The sequence below is a fragment of the Anneissia japonica genome, unplaced genomic scaffold (assembly GCF_011630105.1).
Source record: "Anneissia japonica isolate Jap-2015-1 unplaced genomic scaffold, ASM1163010v1 scaffold3888_len366471_cov172, whole genome shotgun sequence".
Lineage (NCBI taxonomy): Eukaryota > Metazoa > Echinodermata > Crinoidea > Comatulida > Comatulidae > Anneissia > Anneissia japonica.
Window position 1 is genome coordinate 206,894 of NW_022687727.1, and position 24,620 is coordinate 231,513.

General features: G+C 32.9%; 1 protein-coding gene across 3 annotated transcripts in view; it reads left to right on the forward strand.

Moving 5' to 3' along the window:
* The window catches only part of LOC117120744 (cAMP-dependent protein kinase catalytic subunit PRKX-like), a 43,264-nt gene extending 24,828 nt beyond the window's left edge, over positions 1-18,436 (forward strand). For all 3 annotated transcript variants that reach the window (XM_033265842.1, XM_033265827.1, XM_033265835.1), the window contains 2 exons: positions 7,856-7,991; positions 11,833-18,436. In XM_033265842.1, coding sequence (XP_033121733.1) covers positions 7,856-7,991; positions 11,833-11,958 — 262 coding nt within the window. In that variant the 3' untranslated portion in view covers positions 11,959-18,436. The remainder of the gene's footprint in view (positions 1-7,855; positions 7,992-11,832) is intronic.
* Positions 18,437-24,620: the final 6,184 nt, after the last annotated feature.

Below are 24,620 nucleotides of genomic sequence, written 5' to 3' on the forward strand. Positions count from 1 at the left end.
CCACTACTGGCTCATTAAGCTTAATATGAACTGATGACAATTTTCATCACTACTCTACTGTCAATTCTATAGTTCTGGTTCTGGTGTATGTTGCTGCCAAACAAGTCCAGGTATGGGTTCCCATAGGCATGTTTGGTAGTGTAATGTTTATTACATGCAAAATAAATAATATTGTGTGATAATAGTCTGATTATGCACTGCTAATTTATAAATATAAAACTGATTATAACATAACACCACCAGTGTTATACTCGTTTGGTCTTTTTTTCTCTTTAAAGAAGCTTTCTTCTTTTCAAGTTAGTTTATTATATTTATTACTTTATCAACATTCGAAAAAAAGAGGAGTAAAATATGGAAGGTGATGTAGGCCTACTGTAAGTACTTGATTAAATGTAGAAAGGAAAAATATCAAATAGGCATAGACATCCAATGCCGTAGCCAGCTATTGGGACGGTTGGGACAGTCCCACACAATTTTTCTATTGGGTCCATGAAGAATGGTTCAATTTAAAAAATGGGTCCAAAATTTGCAGTTTTATGCATAAAATGAGTCCACTTTAAAAAAAAAATGGGTCCAGATTTCTCATATTTAGCATAAAATGGGTTAAACTTTAAATAAATGGGTCCACATTTTTCGTATTTTTTTGGTAGAATGGGTCAACTGTTAAGAAAATGTGTCCACGTTATTTGTATTTATTCATAGTGGGTCCACCCTGATATTGTCTCACACTGTTTGAAAATCTTGGCTGTGGCATTGCATATATCTTAAAAGTATGAAATCAATGTCGTATATAATTGTGTCTATATTATGTTCCATTTAATTATACACCAACCTCCAATTATACTTATTATATGATCCAAATAATTCACTTGGGCCCCAGAGTAATGCCAGTATTTTTTCTTTATGATTAATATTATTTTTGTAAACTGCATTTAAAAAGGCCTTGAAATTCTTGTTCCAAAAGTCCTACCGTATTTAATATGATAATGGTAGCGGATTTTCTTAATAAACCAGAGGATAGCAAATTCCTATACTTGTAGTGAGATGAGTACATTGCCTAGGAGCTCAATCATAAACATGTCAATATTTAACTAGGTAGTTAATCTTGTATAACAATGTGGTCTAATGGTTTTGCTTTGTACAACATTGGTTATCTCTTGTTTGTTTTAACTGCAAACCACAGATGAGGTTTTGCTTTTAGTACAGCCTACTACCTATTAATGCCATTATCAAGTGCTTATTTGATCTTCCTGTAATATTTTAAAACCTATTAATATTTAAACCTTTATTATTTTTTCTTCTTTATTCAATTCAATGCAATCTTTATTATCAAACACAGTTAAAATATATATTTGAATTTCCAGTTGTTTCTTCACAGTTTAAAATCTTCACATTGATAAAATTATATATTCTGATAAAACATGTATTTTACTGTAAACACATTCAAATTATTTTGTATCCTATATATCTTACCAAATAAGAACATTTTATGAACTGACTGAAGTCTGAGTGATGTAGACCTGTATCCAGGGTTGGAGCTTTAGAAAAATAAGGGGGGGGGGATGACAGACATTTTAAGGGGAGGGAGGTTTAGGTAATAGCATTAATAAACTCTAAAAAGTAAGAATGAATTTTAAGAATAGAAAAGTTGGTTAAAACTTAAAAGGGTGGGTGGATCGAGCAATGAAATTAGATTTAGACTGGGTGGAAAATTTCAAGGCTGGGTAGTTGTGCCATAACTACATCCCTGCTTATCCACACAGATAATTCACATAGAGGATTAAAATAACCATCTAAAACCCTGTCCAATTTTATATAACAAAACTGTTGTATGGCCATGTATATATACAGGTAGTATTGATGTGATTATACTGTATGGTCATGATGTATTGTCACCTCCCCTTGTTCTGGTCACCCCTATGTTCTCATAAACAATTCTGTATTGTAATCCTAAATATACTATTTTTACTATGTTGATCTGTTTACAGTACTACTGATGAATATTAATTAGGAACTAATCCATTTTTTAATTTGGCCTTTTTTTTAAAGTCTTTAATATACTGTATTATGTATAAACACACACTCTGGGTGTGTGCACCCGCGTTCCAGGTGGCGTATTTAGGAGTGTTGTGTTGGGAGGGGGATGATGAGGGTGATGCGAAGGGAAAGTGGAGGGGCTAAATCCCTGTGAGTGTGAGTTAACTGGCAAAATAAGGTAACATGAGATGATTTTTAATTTTTACTTTTTTTTTAACTTAAACATAACTTATTTTAGTTTGTAAATGTTAAGGGGTGCCGGGGGGGGGGGGGGAACATTATATTTTTGAGGGACTTAACCCATAGAGAAAGATTAACCTGAACCTCACCTTTTTAAAATATCTGTATTAGAAAGTGCAACAGCCTCACTCCAGAGTATTTTGTGCTTTATGCTCAGTGTTGGCCTCTTTCTGTGCATTGAACCGTAAAGATCATTTCATCCCTGGTTAAATTCCGACTTCTGTCCTTATATTTCAGCTGTAGGGCTAAAATACAACAGCGCACCATTCATTACAACAACACTATAAGCCATTGGTTCATGTGCAAATAAAGAATAACTGTCTGATAATGACTAACTGTCGTGTACATACAAGACTGAGTTAGTTCATTTTGGAACTAATCATTCATTTAGTCAATATAGTATTGCCTTTATATAACATCAGAAATACAGTAGAGTTGAGTTGGCTCATGCAGAGCGTAGTGGAAAATAAGGACAGAATATGAACTTAGCCTATAGTATAAACTGTCATTGAGTGCCCTAATGACAGTTAAAATGTTGTTCGTGTCAGCAGGAAACAGTGAAGTGGTTTCAAACTGTTCTCCAAGTCAGGGGTGTCAAGTTAGAAGAAGCCACTTCCGAGAGATATGTTTTAATGAGCTTTTTTAACACATCGAAATTTATGTTGCTATGTAGAAGACAGTTGATAATATAGTTAGTAAAAGCATGAAAATATTGTGAATTGTTGGAAGATGGGATATTTTCTTGCTTGCAGGACTGCGGGAGGCCTCCTTGATTTCCGGGAGAACCGCAAGACTTGGGACTAATGCTATAAAAGTGTGGTTTTATGTGAAGTAGTTGGAATGATGAAATAAACTTGAGTACATTATTTTTTTCAGTCAAGTGGATTGATCAATTGCTGTTTATATTCGCTTACTCTCGATAAAGCATCTGGCTATAATCAATTCATTATTACCTAATACATGTACCACCTTTGTGAGAGCTTAATTTTTACTCAGAATTTTTTCCAGTAATTTCTGAGTCGAAATCGTCACAGATACTGCAGATGGTTAGATAATTGGTACAAGATAAATTAGAGATGCATGCGTGTGCATGTTAAGGAACGCAGCAAACTATTTGGAAAAGAGTGGGGGATTGTCTCCTGGTGTCAGACTTTCGTAGGTTATTCTTAGTGTTTACTTCGAATAAATCCATCCATCCATCTCCATCCAATTATGCAACTGTCGGAGCAGTTTCGTACCGGAGAATTACCTGGAAGACACAGATAATATTTTCTTTGTACTTGAACTGGGGCCCTATATAATGATTTGTTCCTTTGTAATCATCTAACTACTTTAGATGAGGTTTATGTTTCTAGGGCTGTAGAATTCATCATACCTAAAATGGTAATAACTTGTCTTCCAGAGTTGATTAATTACATGTTTGTATCAACTTCACATCCACCTTTCACTTAGTCAAATGGATTGGATATGCACACAACATTATGTTCATAAATAACTATCATGAATCCCCTTTAAACACATAGACAGTTTCCAGGTTATGCGACCCAGATTTAACAACCTACATTGACATCTCAGTATCTAAAAAGTACAGCATTAAGGGGAAAATAGACAGAAATTAGATAATACGTTCCTGGGGCATGTTCAAGATACAGAAACTCATTTTATATTCTGTATAATTTTCCAGTAATTTATACAGAATTATTTGGCAGGTGGCCAAGCGTCACTCCTGATTATTAACAAGTTACGAGTACTATAAATTAATGCAAATTAGACAACCTTGAATGATTGGTATTTAAAATAAGACCACCAGAATTTATAAACAGTTTTTTTATTGAATACATTTTTTTGGAGTGATATGATTTGAATGTTTTTACTGAGTCCAGGCAATCTTTGCACTGTGCAACTTCACACCCGGACCAGTATTTCGTCACATTTCTTTGGGGGCCCATTAGTAAGATGAATTGGAATATGAATTGTGAGGGAGCCAATCATGCAAAAGTCTGCATAGGCATCCATATATTTTCTGCCAAACAGTTGGGGGCCTGGGCACCCCGGTTCCGCCGGCCATATATTGACTTGATCACAATCAGGGGCCGACCAACAGTACGCTCAGGTGAACATCAACAGATCATACTTCCTGTCTTGTTCTTGAATGACGTGAAAGCTTGTAATTTTGGCAGTAGGTCACGATGGCCTATTGTTTGCTGCAGGGTTTTTCTTGATTAGAAAGTGATTCCTGTTGTTTTTTTCACCTGTCTCTTCAACTGAACCTCATCTTTCGTGCATTGCGAAATCGTTTGTGTTGAAGAAGTCAACATTGTTGCATTGCAATCAATAATGTGAGCTCAGCCATGCTTTAGTAGTTGGAATCATCAGTAAATGAAACAGGAAACGCACATCTTTAACTCTCAAGTGCCGTCAATTATGTGTGTAAAAATCTTTAGTTTAACAAAATTTTATACCACCTTAATGTATAAGCTCACCAGTCAAGGAGGGAGGGGACCCAGTCAGCCTGCCCCTCCCCCTCTCCCCTCCAAATTATTCAAAATTTTTTTTAATGGAGAAATTTATATTCAAATTTTAAGCTGAGAGTGCAATTTCAGGTCATCTAGATGTGCCATAATCACAAATGTTCTTACCTCAGCCCCAACCATGGTGGAGCTGAGGTGGTATAGATCCTCCGTCTGTGAAAGTACCTCCCCGGGCCCCCTCTTTTGATTTCCTGGATCTGCCACTGCTCACCCCCATAATTTATGCCCAATTTTACACACTAGGTTTTCCCCGGGCATCTGCACACATGGAAATGTGCCTAGTTTTAGCATATTATTTTCTCTTGTGGGACTTTGTGGCTTCTAAATTCAAGATTGGTGATACAATATGGGTCTGTGAATGTATGTAAAATAGGCTAATTATGTTTGGCATAAATTTATTTATAACGCTCCTTCTGTTAAAGCCTTTTAAACTTTTAATTCCTGATACAATTCTAATCACTGCTGTCATGTTTTAGCTAGAGCCAATACGAGTCAGTCTTTATAATGCACCGTCAGTCTTCAGATGATATTTAAACCTTTGGTCTTGTTTGCATATGGCCCATGTTCATGTTAAAGAACACTCTTCAAGAAATAGTAGGTAATTCTATCCTTCTTTTAACATTTTCAGGATTTTGCAGATTGCTGCAGTAGTCTTACAGGTCTATAATAATTCATTGAGTTTATCTGCTACTCTGCCAATATATAACATTCCTATTTAAACCATGGAGGTAGTTTATTATGTCTCCATGGTTATGACTATAAATCTTGACAGATGAGGATCATGAAGGTACAGTAGGCCTATAGGCCCCCTTGTACAGAGAAAGAAAATAAAATGAATCACAACTCCATGTCATTACTGTATAGCAGATTGGTAATAAGACATCTCTACAGGATCCAGAATAGCTTTTTTTATAATTATCAGATATAGACGGGGGCAGATCCAGTGGGGGGAGGGGATGGGCAGGGTTGCACAGGGGCCTGTTCCCCAGTCGTGCATGCAAATGTTTGAAAAAAGAACAAAAAATATTGAGAAGAGGAAAAGGAAGGAAAGAGGAAAAAGGAAAGTATACCCATAAGTTCAGTGGCGGATCTAGCATCGATGATCCATCTACTGTATGAGGTCAACTGAAATTAACCAGCTACCAATAACACGGCCAGCATCCTAGAAAAGGCTTAACATACCTTGTTTTGTTTGTTTATTTAGAACATGTGGAAAATGAAAAAAGAACATGACCCTGTACAGAGATCTTGAACATTCTCATATACAATTAGTGTTGTATATGAACATTCTCATATACAACACCAATTGAGAGGCGATCAACCGGTGAGCATGCGAAAATGTGAAAATTTACATGACAAAGATGTTCCTTGTGTGGGAAGTTACTTGTCCTGTAACTGTTAACACAAACAGAAACAAAAAACAGTGTTTTCTTTTTTCTTTTTTATTTGATTGTGTGCTTTTTTATCCATATCCTTGTAAATCTTTGTTGAAATTAACACTGTATATAAGGTCTGATCTGCCCTAGTCAAAGTGAGAGAATAATGGGATCCATATCCGATCCCACTAGAGTGGATTGAAAATCCCAGTTAGATTTTGTTTTAATTAAAGGATTCTGCTCTCATCCTAGTGATTCAACCATTGATAATTTATATTGTAACTTATTCCGGGATAAATTAAATTAAATCCTATTTAACTGAAATAAATCTCATTGTGGAATTCCCAAACAGACAATTTTCAGGTTGCCGTTAACATGATTCGTGATTGTTGTGGAATATAAAAGCTAAAGGTAGGATAATAATCCATAACTCAGCAATGTCATTGTGCTGTATTGCGGATGGGCATGATCTATGGCTCTAGCTGAGGTGCTGTACTAGTACTTCTCATTCTACATCTTTGAATACTCGTCAAAGCCTGTGCAGCATCTAGACGAGGGTATAGTAGGTATATGTTCACATAATTCCACAATGAAAGGGGCTAAAAGTATCTATACTATCAGCATAACCCCCCAGCCTGCTCTTCCGAAAGATGCAATTGGATCATTAAAGTGCCCACAAGCCAGATATACAATTGACCTCCATTTTAAGTCCTTATCTGAGAAGACTTGTCTACCAACTGAGCCCTGGATGAACCAGCACTTTGTTGGCTGTGGTTAATGTCACCGGTTCGACCACTACTATAGACTTGTGTGGGCATCGAAATGGGTAGGAGGACCGAAGCAAATTTTTGATATAACATTGAGCCACACACAAACTTGGATTTTTAAAGTGAACTTTGACATTTCTAGTTTGCTGGTAAAATCCTTGCACTGTTTTTTTATACCACTTCGGATTTAAAATTAGTTTTTTTACAGATTTAGGCGGTATCAACAAGGGGTTTATTAGCCAATGGTAGGCAGTCCGCTGTCGCATATTTTTGCCGGCTTCAATAAAATTGCTGTTGGGCCGCAGATAGGCTGCAGGCCACCCTTTGCCTACCTGCGATCTAATTCTTTTGTATTTAGCCATTTAATCAATTTAAATTAATGGTTTGCAAGCTGGATCTGGAGTTTATCATACAATATACTGGTGTCTTTGAAGCAATAAGTGACATGTTCCTAAAACTTCGGGCAATTTCGCAAGTTGAAGTTCGGAAAAAATCAATAATTAATGTTGACATCAGATCAAAACTTATCACAAGTTTAATATTTTGACTGTAAATATGTTCATAGCTATCATCCACAATCTCCCAAAATTATAACAACATCTGAAACTAGTTACAATTTTTGTTAAATTTTGATAACATATGCATAATGTTTAAGTTGGTTGCTAAGTACTTTTAAAATGTTGATGTGTGCTCAGTCATGCATTAACTACATGCAACTTCCAACAGAACTACGAAGTATTAATAGCTACGACTGATTCTTTAAATTCAATTGCTCTTTATACTTATGAAAACTGATATTAAAGGTATATATCATTTTGAAATATAAATATTTGAAATAATATATTAATTATTTTGTTGCTTGATTCAGGAATAAAAAAAAAAATGAATGTTTTGTTTTTTCCAGAGATCTTATAAAAAAGTTACTAGTATTAGATCGTACGCGTCGTCTTGGTTGCATGAAAAACGGATCTGAGGACATCTTGAATCACAAGTGGTTCAAAGCAGTTAACTGGGAAGATGTTAGGGAAAAGAAATTAAAAGTAAGTATCACATAGACCAGTGGCGGATTCAAGGGGAGGGAGCAAGCCAGCCGGGGCCCCTAAATTTTTCAGGATAAAAGAAGCATTTTATAACAAACAAGGTGACCATGTGTTACAAGTTATAATATTCAAATTCAGTAGGATATACTTATTTAAAAGGTATTTTCAGTCTTATTTCAAATTTATAATTCAAAACTCTCTGAACTTACATATTAGGCATAATTTATTAACATGTATTATTGAATAATAATATTATAGAACAATTTATTGCACATTATCTATGATTGCAAGGTGTTCATAAATATTGATGATAAATCATTACCATACAACCAAAAAAAAAAGTCAAAATTCACAGGCTGATTTGCAATTTACTTGAGCTTTCAAGATAAATACTTAAATGTATATTACATTTGCAAAATGTTGTACTTGAGTATATTTATAAAATAAAGTATAATAACAGAAAGCAGCTACATATAGATTTCTAAGACTACTTGGGTCATCTGGGATGATTCAACTGCTAACTGAGACACAGTCTCTTAGAGAGTCTACCAAGTGAACCTTATCAATGCTATAGCTGGCTACTAAATTGACTATTTAGAAAATAATGTATATTCTTGCTAATCATAGCACATAAAAGTATATGATAATGTACTGTAAGTGTACAAAACTTAAACAGACATTGTACTCAAATAGGCCTATACTGAATTTAGGTTAAATCACTGACCTTGTGTAAAAGGTATAGTGGTTAAATGTTACAAATATTTATATAGTGCCTTTCCTTTGTGGTTTAGAAAAAGGTTTACATCATTTACCTTTTGCTTCCAATCAGTGTATGTCTTGTCCACCCCAAGGTTGTGTCAAAGTGTACAAAATTTAATTTGTAATTTATCTGAGAAAGACTTGGTTCTACCACCCAAGTAATATTTATGAACATAGAAAGATGAAAAATGTTAAAGTAAAGTACAATGAATAAAAAAATATAGTATAAAAGCAAATATATTTACCAAAACATCCAGACGGAGGAGAAAATAAAAATAAAATGTTTATTGAATGTAAAATAGGATGGTTAAATGCTTCAAATTTATATAATTAGGAAGAAATATACATATCTTTGGAGATTTCAAGGCAGCGGAGGGCGTAATAAAAATAAATGAAAACTTTTATTTTTTTATGAAATTTCCACTTTCTCGTAACAGCAGGTGTGCTAATTGGCCAAAAATAAAATTTTATTTTTATTCGAAATCATCAGTATTTGTAGTTGGCGGGTTCGCTAAACAAGGTGTAAAATAAATCTCGCCTTAGGCAGTCATTTTTATATTTATTTTACATTCAAGTAGCAAAAAAACCTAGAAAATCCTCCCCAATAAATCAGAATTTATGATAATTAATTCTTATAGTGCGATAATGCATAAAACATCCACGCACTTCACAATTTAAAGGAAATCAGCCTGAAAAATAATATATAAAGATCAATATGTAATAAACACTGAGTACGATATGTCTGGATTTGACTAGACAGGCATTTATTTGAACTTATAGTCTATTGCTTAGGAGGGGATTGAAGTATATATATATATCCTTGCATTTGACTGTGTGAACCTGCAATTGGGAAGATAAACTATAATGATTGAGGCCTACTTTGAACCAAATTAATACTTAACTTGATATTTGCTCGATGCTCGTTGTTAATAATAATAATAGTAACTAAATAATTTAATAACTTAAAAAAAAAAGATTTTTTTCAGTTTTTGTACATACTATTTACTTATGCTATAGCAAAGTACATATAAAAATTGTCATAGTTCATCAGTTATATTCCAACCCCTAATTTTGCACTTAATTTTATGTACCATGGTCCTCAGGCAAAAAAAGTGAGCACCTCCCAAGGCCCCCTCTATTTTGAATTCCAGGCCCTGGATTTATCAATTTCAGCTAAGCAAATGTCTTAAAAGCAAATACATCAAACCATTTTAGCAAAATATTAGCTTAAAAATTGTCTTAGATGGTGCATGTTTACAATCAAATCGTGATGTGATGTCATCATGACCATGTGGCACGGGCGTTGTTGAGTCAGCTGTGAATATTGAATACAAGCGATAGACCTATAATCAGTGTGTAGGCATTGACCTTCCAACTGAAAGGCCAACACATAATAACCTAATATACATTCCCTATAAAACATAAATAAATGATAAAAATAATAATAAAAATATAAATAATAATAACCCCCAAGGCCCCCTCTATTTTGAATTCCAGGCCCTGGATTTATCAATTTCAAGGAACATTGATAAATCTGACTTAAGCAAAAAATGGCTTGAAGACGAATTTAAGCTGATTTCTAGTTTGATAAATCCGGCCCCTGGATCCGCCACTGTATAGGGTATCATCTAAAATTAACTCAGCTGAGTTTTATAGATAATTTTGGAAAAAAAAAATCAAAGATGGCTCGTAGACTTGCATTGGTAAATTTAGTTTGGCTACAACATGCTTTCAATTTATAATATTATCATTTGTTCTTTTTTTTGTGAGAAGGGGATTCCCAGAGTAAACCCCCAAAAATCCACCAATTTAGAGGAACCTTAATATAAACAGATCTGTGCTTATAATGTCACTAAACCAGTGAGGGTGTATGATTAATGTGAAATGACAACAAATAAATTATTTAAAACAGATTTGACCGATGTTGACATTTTCTTTCCTATGAAAATTTCAACAAATTTTTTTTTCCATTAGTAGAAACAAAAATACAATAAATATGAAATTCACTTAGATTTCCTCCATTAATAAATTACATTTTGTAAAAGTGTTGGTACCCAGATGTCTGCCTACATCAGTGCTAATAGTGATGTACAGATGTTTCACTGTATTACGATACCGTGGAGAAATACTTTATGAAGATACAGTTTTGTACATAGTGTTGCATGTGATATTACTCCATCCCATTATGCAAATCTTATATTGTAACAATTACTGATTCGGAGAATGAATGCTTTACTTCACTCATTATATATATGCTGGGATTGAAATTTGTTTGAATTAATCACATTTAGAAGAGGAGAGTCTATTGTTGAGTGAAGAACTAGGGAGAGCCGAAAAGAGAACATTATAGTAAAATATTTAAAAAAAATATATACTGTATATATTTAGATGAATTAAATATGAGTTCTTTTATAAAACCACAGCAATAAACAGCTAGTTTTAAATGGAAACTGACCTGCACCCTGTGGCCCCCAATGGTAGGGACAGCAGCTGGCAAAGTCCCAGTGGGGTTAATAGGGTAGTTCCCCGGTGAGGGTTGGGGCCAAACCCCCTAAAGCACAGCCTTAATTATTTAGATACTTAATTTAAAAATGAAATGAGAAAAGTGAATTGTTTTGCCTCTGGGCCCTGGCTGGTCCTTGAGAAATGGCTTACCAGTACCCTCTTGATGCTTCCGTCTAAACTAAACACTCTCATTGAAAGGCATCAGCCTCCTGTTAGAGACATCGGCATCGCATCGGTGACATTGGTTTATTTCCTGTTTCCATGAAAAAAAATGTATAATAGTGGAAGTAATAAAATGTAACATATATAAATGTAATAAGGACTACAGTATATGTTTTTGTCTATTTTATTTTCCAATACCATTCTAGTGTGCTGCCTGATAGGGTAGTATTGAAACAACATTTAATCATTCTATTTAGTTTTATATGCAATCAGTATTATGATTCATCCCATATGAACCTATATTCTTAAAGCAATTAATTTATATCTCATGAAAAAGGACAGATATCTTTACATTTTTATTTAACTTTTAATTTATCAACAAAGAAATTAATCACAATTATATTTATTTCCATAGCCCCCGATTCTACCAGAGGTCACACATGATGGCGACACCAATAATTTTGACGAATACCCCGAAGACGAGTGGCAGCAGACATTACCGGCATCAAAGAAGGAGCAAGATATATTTAAAGACTTTTAAGAAGCTACTAAACACGAGCAAAATTCCAAGGATATTTCAGAGAATTACTTAGACTAATAACTCTTGCCGTGGACCTTCTACTTTACGGTTCATTGAGCGTGGAAATGCACAGCCACCTGCAACACTATTGATCATTTTACATGGTGCATCAACATTTGGTCGATTACGGATTCAGCACAAAATATTTAACGACTCAATAAAAATTTGAGAGCTACTCTTTATATTATTTTATAGTATATTTTGTACTAATGGCAAAGAAATAATTATGTTTGTGTTTACTTCCCATCCATGCTACAAAACCATTTAAGTTTTTTTTTTTTTTTTTTTTTATGATTAATTTATTATACTTGGTAGGCCTAGTTAAAAATATATTTTTTATTTTAGGAATCTTAGTAACAGTTACGACTGCAACATAGTTCTATACATTTGTGTGTGTGTGTTGCTTTAAGTGTTAAAACAAACCTATCTTTCCAGGTTAAAGTATTATTTTATTGTACAATATAATGCGGATGGAGTCTGACAGAAAAACACAAAATTTATCATGGCATAGGTTTAGACCTGCCGACTCACCCGATCCCAAGGGTTGGCAGGTCTGCAGGTTTTTCCCATTTGATGTCAGAAGCAAATAGTTGAAAGTATTTGTAGATATATACTGTACTACTAAGAGGCGGCAGGCCCGTAATCAAGGGATACATCAGGGATGTCGGACCATTCCCACAGTACAGAAAGTTCCGCTTAAATGAAATTATGATAAATTTATAAGGTGATGCAATGTAGTGTTTTTTTGTTTAAATTATCTTATAAAAATACTATTTTTTTTATAACTAGAAAGGCCCTACTTTGTACTCTTGAGTTTGTGATTTTTATTCTGTGTGCATATATCACATTTTTTGCACAATATTTGCTAATAAAACACATGAGTCAAAGATTAATTTAAAAACGGAAACAAATTTTAAGTTTCTTCCTAGAAAATGGTTCTTGAAAATGTAGGAAAACCAATTTTTGCAGCACCCCGATGTAGACTACTGTACTTCATTCCCCTTGACACAAAGAGATATCTGTTTAGGTTTGAAACTGATCCCTTACATTACACAAGCTGATGACATAATTAATGTCGAAATATTGAATCCCGACACGATTGCGTGCATTTCGATACTTGGAGTATGTATTATACTGTCTTACACAAGCTGGTTATGGTCCTGCATATTTATGAAAATAGCAATTGTGTCTACCACAGGATAGAGATCCAGACTGGAAAGTGACCAGGGGCGTAGACTGGATTTTGGTCTGTGTGATGGGGTTGGGAGGGAAGGTTGCGAAAAATAAAATTACTAAATCCCAGAATCCTTATTCCAGTAAAAACTTCCAGTGAAAACTTAATGGTCATTTATAGTATTTTAGCCCACTAATTTGCTGCCATTAAGTGGGGGGAGGGGGCAAGGTCATTAAAGAAAAATGACCTTATATTAAAATTGACTATTAACTGATATCAAAATATGATATGGTATAAAAAAATTTTTCTGAGAAAAATACTCAATGAGGAATTATTTCCGTACCTCCTTGCTTTAAGCAGTCACTGTAACAACTCCCTGCTCTAAGGGATTTTAAATATTGTGAAAATGTAACATCATATACCTTGAGCCAAATTAATATCCAAGGTAGTTTGATAATAATTAAATGAAAATGAAACACAAATTGATGAATTTAAAGTGTGCAGTGCTGTCAAATTGTGTTTTGTAATACAATTCCCAAGTGTACCATCATAGTTTGTGGGCCTGCATTAATTCTCTGTTTTAATGTCAAAGGTCAATATTAAAGGATTATTTCAAATGGAAAACACATTCTTTGTATTCCACTTTAACCAATGAAATTAAAATGAGACCAGTAAATTGGACCAATGAAATTTAAAATTGAACCAATAACATTTAAATTAGACCAATATAATTATAATTGGACCAATAAAATTTAGATTAGACCAATGAAATTCAGTTAGACAAATGTATTTAAAATTAGACCAATGAAATTAAAGTTACACAAATGTATTTAAAATAGACCAATAAAATTAAAATTAGATAATTAAATTAAAATTTGACCAATATTACAATAAATGTTGGACCAATGACGAACCAGTTGAAAAATGTGCATCCTGAATTCTCTATCATGTGGTTGGATATGCTGTAATTGTAAAGTGTCCATGCTTTTGACTTTTAATTACTGTAATTAATTCAATAGATATAGCATCCATGCTAAGCTGAAAAAGTTATTATCTAAATTGTTTTGTATTAGATATGAATTTAAAACTATTACACATTTTCCAGAGTCTTGGGAGATTTAGGCTCTGCCCAGGAAATTTTCTTTGACAAAAAAACTGTTGTATGCCCATATAATCCTGATGTGCCTATATATGGTCATGATGTGAAATCATTATGACCATATTTAGGTGTGTCACATGTTTTTGCCAAATACAATTTGATAGTCTTGCTAGTGCCTGAAGAATAGATAATCAAATTACCTACAAATCATATTTACACGCAATTATAAAAAAAATGAAATTGTAGGATCTTTTGAGAACATCATTCAATTAACACCAGGGGTCACAAGCATGATCCTCCCAGCAAATGAATTAATTACAGGAAAACATTTTTTTTTTAATTAAGTGGTCATTCACAATTATCAACACACAAGTGTACAAACAGTATGCTCGGGGGGGGGGGGGGGGGAGGAGGAGCGGTAGATAATTTTGTACGTTTTTACATATATACATGAAAATATTGATTCAAAATAACATGCAAAACCGGTACTTAAAATAATATACTTTTATGACCAATTATTATGCAACCATGGATCATGGAGTTATAAAATTAAATTTAATTAAATTAAAATTAATTATAACTCCATGCATGGATATAATAGACACATTTTTTATGCAATCAAATACAATACATACAAAATGCAAAATATGAATTTTTATGTACACTTTCAGTGGGGAGGGAGGGCATACCCAAAAATGTTGATATTTGTGAATGACCCCTAATGGAAGTATAAATATTTTACATTGACTGGCCCTGGCTGGTAATCTTGGAAGTTTTTGTTGAGGTCTGTTAAAGTAAATAATTGTTTGTTTTGGGTGTGTTATTGAACAGTGTTAATAGAAAATATTCAATGTTTTAATTGAGTTTTCCATATTTTATTAGTTAGTTTTAATTGTTATAGTGAATACCGTACAACTTTTAAATATTTTCTTTTAAATTATATATTTTTAAAATTTTTTCATAGATTTTAACATGTTGATTGCAATGACTTCTTATACAATTTTTATTCCTCGTAATTATTCCAACAGATATAGGACAAAATCACATTTTTGCATGGTTTGTTTGCCAATGTCAGTATTCTCCAAATTGAAAGATTTTTTACTGGTAATTTTACCCATATAAAGCCAACCGAGCTAGAGGCGTTAACCCTTTTAGGTGGGTTCAATACAGGTTGATGTACTTATACATAGGCTAAGCCTAGACTGGAATGGTGTTTATTATTAAAAGAAAGCCTACCTAGGCCTGACCAACACACAGTTTTTACTGTTTGGCAGATAATTTTTCCAAAATGTGATGGCTAAACCGGCTGCAACATGTTTGCAAAATACATTAAAAAAATTATATGCATATGCTGATTATACATTTTCTAATTATATTCAACTTGAATATTGAGATTACTTTATCAAGATTTGCAATGTTAGAATGAAATATTATTGGGTATTGAAGCTTTGATATATTTACTTAAAATGATTTACGAGTCAGTTACAATCCATGTATGGCCTGAATGAAAACGAGTCCCCTTTTTAAATCACAAATCCTTGCAATATGCTACTGCTTGACGAAGTGCTTCTACTGAGTCATCCTTACATTATGTGTTAATTACATACTAAGGAGACTCATCTAAATATGAATGAGAGTCGCAGATAAAGAATGGATATCTGGTTATAATTGTTTCAAATGATCAAGCATTAACAGACCATCAATTAAGACATATAGAACTAACAATACATTTAACACACACTGTACTAATTGGTATAAAACCTCTATACACCATACAAATTAAAACTTATTCAGAATGTTAATGGCAATGCAAGTTTGAATTAGCATCAGTGGCATATCTAGCCCTAACCCTCCCATCCCCACGAGAAATGCTCAAAGAAAAAAAAAAATTACTCTCAAGCAGGTAAATATCACCTCATATCACTAATTTTTGCACCTCTCCCCTCACTTGAATCATTGAGCCCTCCCAACCCCCATCAGTCTCGCACAAAAGTCTCCAGCAAAATTGGCACAATCTTCACCACTCATGCAGGTGTGCAAGAGGTGTTCCAACTATGCCGATTTGATTACGTCTCCTGAATTTCCATGCAATTTTCTCAAACCTCAAACACTATGAACGATGTTGGCATACAATGCTTTCTGAGTGTACGACACCCAGAAAGATCACTACTAAAATGATAATAAATAAAATATGTGTATGAAAGTGATTTTCAACATTACTGGGGGTGGAGGCGCCCTTCACATCTTGCAATTTTGAGATTTAAGGGTTGGAACGTCTGCAGCTTGTAGAGGTTGATGCGCATAGTTAATAATCAAGTTTTTATTCTTTCAAAATGTGTGTGAATACAGTATTTTACTATTCTTCCTCTTAAAACATTAGTATGAGTATGTACAATTACATGATATTATAATGCAAATTATGTGGCATGTCGTTATTTATTAACGTTATTAATTATCCTTATGAATCATGTAATGAATTGTCTAGATGTCCTGCAATAACCTCCATCAATATCTCTACACAGTGTCTAATAAATCAGTACTGCCTTTACTTGTGATTCAGTGGAATCAACTTCATATTCACATGTATAATAAACAATTGGAAATGTCAGGCTGTGCCTGTAGTTAGCATTACTTCATCATTTTAAAAGAGGGAAAAATAATGTGTGATACTAATATAATGTTACATCTTTTTGGTAAGACTGGTTTGGCTTCCCCCTAAGCAAATAGTTAAAAGAAATAAAATAATCCAGCTACTTTCACCAAAATAGATATAATATATGTATTAATGCACGTTACTCACCATTTCTAATATATTTGTAAAAATATACCTTTAGCAATTAAAAAGAAAATAAAATTTATGTTTGTATAAAATTTTAGGCCTACATGAATTTTTCATTGTAAAAGTGTTCACCATGTACTCTCCGTGGAGGTTCAGATGCATCTAAACCTGAAGAGGTTAACTACAGTAGCTACAATCACAACAAGAGCTTGAGATGTTAAAATTTTCAATGATGGCTTAAAGTTTTCCTTTAAATATTGTATGAATGCCCCTTTAATCTGTAAAGTGTTCAGAAGTGGTAGTCAAGAATGTCATGCTTAATGATGACATTTTTTTGTCATGTAATTATGACTGCAGGGCCTACCACTTAATTATCCAGCTTTAATTCATTCAAGAATAATTCAATCTTTTCATATGATATTCTGAATCAGCAACATGCGCATGCATAAACTCTGCCAGCCAGGAATAATCAGCAATACATTAGAAATAAAGGTCGAAAGTGACATTTAAGATTAATCATGTAAATAATTCGTTGTCTTACTTTTGCATAATATTCATTGTATAACATTTTATACAGTATGGTGTATTGATTTAAATTGACAAGACCTGGGACCCTGGATGTAGGACAGACCCCTGGGTGCATTGGTATACAGATCCTATGAGTGTCGTTGCATGAGAAAATAGGAGCTTTGAAAATCAAGACTTGGGATATTGGAATGAGACCCTGTGAGCAATTAAATTGGGGACCCACACTTACAATGGGATATTGTTTTTTTTTTGTTAATATTATTTTATAAAATGTATATTTTATATATATTATATATATGTTGATTGAATGAATTATTTTTAATGAAGCTGTGACCAAATTTTATAATGTTTTCGCTATTAAATAGTACAAGCATGGGTCATCAGAACCACAAAACCTATCTTAGTTTATTATTTTATTCTTTCTTTTGATACACAAATGTTTGTAATTTATCTTAATGGATGTTTATCTAGGAATGCAATCATTTAAAAAAAAAAAATATACCATACCATGTAGTATTTGTGTGATTTTTTAAAAACTATAGTCCAATGTTTATTCATACAAGTAAAATTGTTAGAATGTTTTGTTTGGCTAAAATAATACTTTCATTATTGTAACAAGTTATGTAGGCCTAAGTTTACCTTTTGTCAGTTTGTCAATATGAAACTGTTCACAATATCTCTAAAAGATTGTGTTATAAGTGACTTGTTCACCACATGAGATGGTGATATTTTTTAGGAACACTCCTCTCCATTGTGTTCATTCATATTCAATCTTAAAGTCAATACAAGACTTGAATACAATTGATTCTATTTGCTATGTTTATTTGCAGTTTTATTAATACTTGGTTTATTGAATTAAGGTTATTTACCAGTCTTGATGATGTAACAGCTTCATGGTAGCTCTCAGACAGAGCTGCAATATCGCAACATTTGTGGTATCCATGCTGTCTGAAAGGTAGATACGCCAAATCCGGATTGCTCTAAACCACGACCTTGGCTAATAATGCAAATACAAATCAGTTTGCAAGTACAAATTATCTTTACAGATACAGAGATATCTTTATTGTATTTATTTGTTTGTTTGTTTATTATTTATTGCCCTCATATTATAATATCACAACAAAAAAAACAAGTACATAAAAACACACAAAAATGAGAGCAAGAGTATAACTCTATAAGCTCTATGAGCTTATTTCCATAGGGGTCCTCGTATAATACAAGGTACAGTTATGAAGTTTTTCTTATTGCGAATCAAAAGCCAGTACAAAAATAAATTATATATTAACTAGCAAAAATCACAAAAAATAGCACTTTTATAACTACATGAAAGCGATTGGCTTGCTCTGTCGGAATAAGTCCTCTAGATGGATATTGTGGCAAGTAAAGCCATTATGTGCACTCAAGCATAGCCAAAGCTTGCGAAGCGCTATTTCATTTATTGAACCGCCAAAATGATGCCATTCTGTCGGACCCTTTCACACAGAAAAGCATCAGATTGAATATTGCGGTAACATTAATGCTTTTGGGCGTATACTGCAATTGCATTAACGTCTATATCTGAAAGTCGCTTTAGAAGATAACTTATTTGATAACCGATTTTGTATTAAAATTATCCGAACTGTATACGGTATTGTTATGTCGGCAACCTCATTCCTTTATGGGTAGGCCTAGTGGTGACATTACCAATTATATCATGACTGTATTTTGTCATAATTTCATGAGTCATCAACAATTCTACGTATTAGGAGTCACCTGAACTTGGTGTCTGTGACATCTAGATTGTGAGAGAGTTCCTGGTTCATTGACCATAAAAAGCCAATTAAATATCATACACATTTATGCTGAGTTAGATAGACAAAAGATAGGAAAATAGCACCAAAAATCCAATTAAAATTTTCAATAGCTCATTTGACAGAATTAAATACAGCAAATTATTAGATTGTTTACCTCGTGATTGTTCTTTAAATATACAGTATCAAGGATATAAACTCTTTGAATTTTACAATTCAATGTTGGATTACATACAGAGAGCAAAGGAGTTGCAGACATATAAAACATATTTAAGCTTTTATAACCAGTTGAAAATGTGTATAAAATGACAATAAATATTGGTATACTTTACAAGATTTCATCTGGCTAAATATTGTTAAGCAATTTGCCAATTTATGAAAATGATTCGCTGTATAAAACTTTGATATAATTCAAACACAAACAGATAGCAAAGGAGTTGCAGACATATAAAACATATTTGAGCTTTTATGACCAGTTAAAAATGTGTATAAAATGACATTAAATATTTGTATACTTCGAAAGTTTTCATCTGCTAATTATTAAGCAATTTGCTAATTTATGAAAATGATTCGCTATATGAAACTTTGATATTGTAATTCAAACAAAGAATATAACAAAGGTATATTTCCTGAATTAATTAGCCTTTTGTCTATTTTCAACAAAACTATTATTATAGCAAAATTCAGCTATTGATTGAATTTGACTTTTATAGAATAACAACCTTGCATTCTTCAGTAACTTTTCATTTCCCCAATCTTCATGGGACAAAAATTTACAATGCAATGCAAAACAAAACAAAACAAAATACACATATAACAATGCTAGAAATAGCCGAGTTATATTTGAATCCATTCAGGAAGGAGTTTATTCAGCAGGGAACAGAGTGCAGTGTACATTAAACATGTTCATTATGGATTTAGGGGCTTCTGCCTCGGATGCTAGAGAGCCAGTGGCCTCCAGGGGAAATAACAAATGTGTACTCCTGTTTATATGGCTGTGGGATAATGTATATTGTTGAAATATGTTCAGAGATCGAGAACCTGATTTCCTATTGAAAGTTCTATAAAGGCACGATTTAGTTAGGACATTTATATTTTTCGTATTTTATTGTCTGCATTCATTCATTTTAAAAAAAAAATTTTTTTTTTTTACAAAACCTTAGGTGTTTGTGCTTTTGTATTGAATTTTTATTTATATTGTGCATATTAAATGTAATGCGAATAAAGAAAACTGAAGTGAACAATGCCCTGTACTGTTGAATACAGAAATTTAATCTGCCAAAATTTGAATTTACTACAAAATGTTTTCATTAGGCCCATTTTTTAATTTTATAATTTATTTTTATTACTAAAAAACGTTCAGTTGTATCCATTATTTTAAATTTTCTATCTTTATAAAATTAATTTGATGCATGTTTTGGTATCATCTTGTGAAATCTGTAAGTCTACGTTTATTTTACTACCCGACGAGATGTAAATGAGCATGGTCGAGCTTCCCTCAAAATCTCCCGAAGTGATCCTGGGACTATCCTCTGAAAAGTATGACAATTTAGGGGTTTCAAAGACTTTTATCTAAAGATTTTAGCATTTACTATGTAAACAATATATATAAATTTTTCTTTTCCCCGATGTAGTGTATATTTCTCTCGACAAGGGGAGGGGGAGGCCTGGCCCTAGCCATTCCCCCACTGGTGCCACCCCTGTTTCAAATTTCATTGGTAACAATAACACACAACAAACAAACCAGTATGGCAAGAACAGGCACCTACAAAAACTTACCACCATGATAAATGTAATTCAAAAATAAATAATGTATATATTAAAATAAAGATTGATCATATTTACGGTACAAATAAAATAATATATTGAAAATGCTTGGAACTATCATTATAGCATTTATTAATCCTGCTATAACAAATAAACCACATTTTATACCCTTAATTGTTTTTATTTGTCTGTTGGTCCTTTAAATGAGTAATTCAAATAATATTAATTTTTGCTTGAGGAGTTCCCAATTATAACACTAAACTACAATTGTGGAATTATAGCTACCTTGAAAATTAGAGAAGACATCCGTGGCAGATCCAGAAACTTGAAATAGAGGGGTCCCAGGGAGGGATTTCACAGGTTAGATGTTAGAAAATATGATTATGGCACCTCCAGATGGCTGGAAATGGCACTATTAGATTTAAAATTTGAATATAATTCTTTTTTTCTCCATTATTTTTTAATTTTGTAAGATTTTGAGTGAATCATCCCCTTGACTCACCACTGAACATACTCACTAGCTTTTATGCTGATAGGATTTGTAGCATACACCTCCACATCTTGTAACGTTGATGTTATAATTTCAGCTGTTAATTTTCGATCTTCAGTTGTTTTTGCAAAATAAGTGTCATAATCAAAATATGTTGTTATGCTTGAGTTATGTAACTCCTAAATATCAATATTCTATATCCTACACACATTCCCGGCAATCAATATTATTTAATTGTTAATTAATTATTAATTTATTCTATGAACCATAAACAAGAGATGCAATTATGACCAAAGCAGAGTTGAAAACAATGATTGATGCATTTGCTAAACTTCTTCATTGCCATCCTAATAATAATAATATTTATTTATTCAAGACAATCTTACACCCTGTGGGTGTTCTCACAAAAGGTCGTGAGGTACACAAATAGAATTATATATACAACTTATTAAACTATACTAAGAAATAAAAATGCCTAATTGAAAAAGCCTAATTTTATACTAACACCCAGAATGAATATAATTTTGTTTCCTTAGTTAAAATTTGGTTGAAATTATATTCATTCTTCATGTTAGTATAAAATTAAGCTTTGACAATTATTGGTTTACCTCACGACCTACCATACTATACTATAATGTTTATTCGAATACAGTAAGTACAATGTACAAGTTTTGGGTTTTTAAAGGGGGGGGGGGTTTATTTGAGGGAGGTGTTTTTTCATGGGATCAAACTCAACTGAACTGAAAATGTAGAGGACAACACAACACATAAGTATTTTATACCATCATGATAACAAATTCATTCTTGATTAAGTCTTGTTATCACACGATATAAAAAAAAAAAAGAAAAAGGAAGAAGGCAAAGCCCCGGAAGGATAAGGAAACAAATCTTGTGTTGGGACAGCCTGAAATATAAAAAGAAACAAAATGAAAAACAGGAACAAAACAGGATGAAACAAGACACAAAGAACAAATAAGCAAACCAGTGAGGCAAAACAATACAAATTGGATTCAGGCCAACTAACCGAGACAGGTGGCAAAGAGAATCGGAGAGATATGAAATAGATATGATTAATAACTTTTAAGTATTTTTAAGCTGGTTAGAAAAACATTTATTGAAATTGGCACTTGCTTAAAATTTGAAATGGTAAATGGTTTCTCAGGGTTTCTGAAGTTTTGGACCTGAAAATCTAATATGCTGGAAGTTTATTCTACTTCGGTCAAATATTGGTGTTAGAATGGTGCTGGCTTCCATTAGCATAGTTCATATTACTTTAGGGTTATTATGAGGGCATTATTTAAAGGGTAAACATAATGCGATAATTGTTCGGTAGTCATACTTGTTTTGTGCACAATTTGTGTTAATAAAATTATGTTCAAGTCGTCTCTAAGGTGTTTAATTACTAATTATAATTCCATAGACTATTAGCTTTATGGTAAAATTTAAACAAAAAAAGTGCACTGAATGCACAAAACCATTTATATCCTTCATTTATCACTGAATAATAAATCTTCATCAATTGATAACGAAAACAATAATAATATTTGTCGTACACATTAGCATTGCACTGTCTCTTCCTATTTTAGCCATGGTCATCATAGACAGCAATAATCATGCTCAATCTCCTTCACTTCTACTGTATGGGATAATTTCTAATCATATATTAATATCAGCAGCATACACTAATGTATTCAAGAGAACATTATATCCAACCAGGCACCTTTATTTATAATCTTGGATGAGAAGTGACTAGTAAGTGCCTTGTCGAGGGTTCACATATGAATAGATAGTGTGAACAACAGCACCAATCTGATCCAGGGATCACTGGCAAAAAAGGCTCAGTTCTTCCCATCCATCAGCAATAAAAATAACTAATCAATTATTAAATTGTATAATATATATGACAATAAAATGGCTAATATCTTGAGATTTAAAGGGGCATAGCCCACGATAGTTAAAAGAGACACTCGAACAGCGGTGGCACCAGATATTTGACGACAAATGGTCCGAAATGTACGACAGGGTCCAAGCCAAGGGGACGACAAGTTTTTATGGCTTAATATGGTCCAAAATGTGCTTTTAGACCACAATATTAGGGATTGGTAGTCAAAATAACGTTGGATAGGCAATTTTTTTTTTTGATCTGACGGCCTAGATGTGCGTCAAACGACAGGGGGCCTAAGCCTGTCCCTTTCCCACCCCACCCCCGCCCCTGCTGGCGCCGCCACTGCACTTGGACAATAGGTCCTAGATTTGCAGCTTGGTCTCCCAGTAAAAAAATCCTAGATCCACCCACCCTCCCAAAATACAATACTGTCATTATTTTTTCCTGATCTTGTGCCAGATTTTGTCTATTAGCATATCCTCATTTGCATACCTGTAGTTTATTGTTGCTGTTTAAACTATAAGTAGAAACACAAATTTATCATTTGGTTCTGTTACATTTTGCTAATTTTACTTAAAATTTAATTATTTTCCATTTAAAAGTAATTTGGGCAAATTTATGTGCCGTATATATTACATCCACACACGCATATTTATAAATGTAGCAAATATGAAGATATTAAAGTACATGTTATAAATGTACATTTTTTGAATTCAGGTTGGATCTAGGGGAGTATTCTCCAAAGCTAATGAAACAAGATTAAATAATGTTTTTAAATTAAAGTAGTAAACGATGTAAAACATATAAAAAACAAATTAGCAAGCTGAGTAGGTGAATTGCCAATACTTGTATATTTTCTTTTTTTTCAATTTGTGCTCTTAAAAAAAAAAATCATATTCTTCTTTTATTATATTTTTCTTGTTGCCACCCTGCATGTGTCTGATAAAACCATGACCTGATTTTTATGTTACATTCTTTTTATTGTTTTAAATAAAGAATGATTTGATGATTTAATATTAAATTATATTTTAACTAATAATAATTATTTATTATTATTATATTATGAATTACATTTATAGGTAATTTGGTCATGGTGTGCTACCATGTAAAT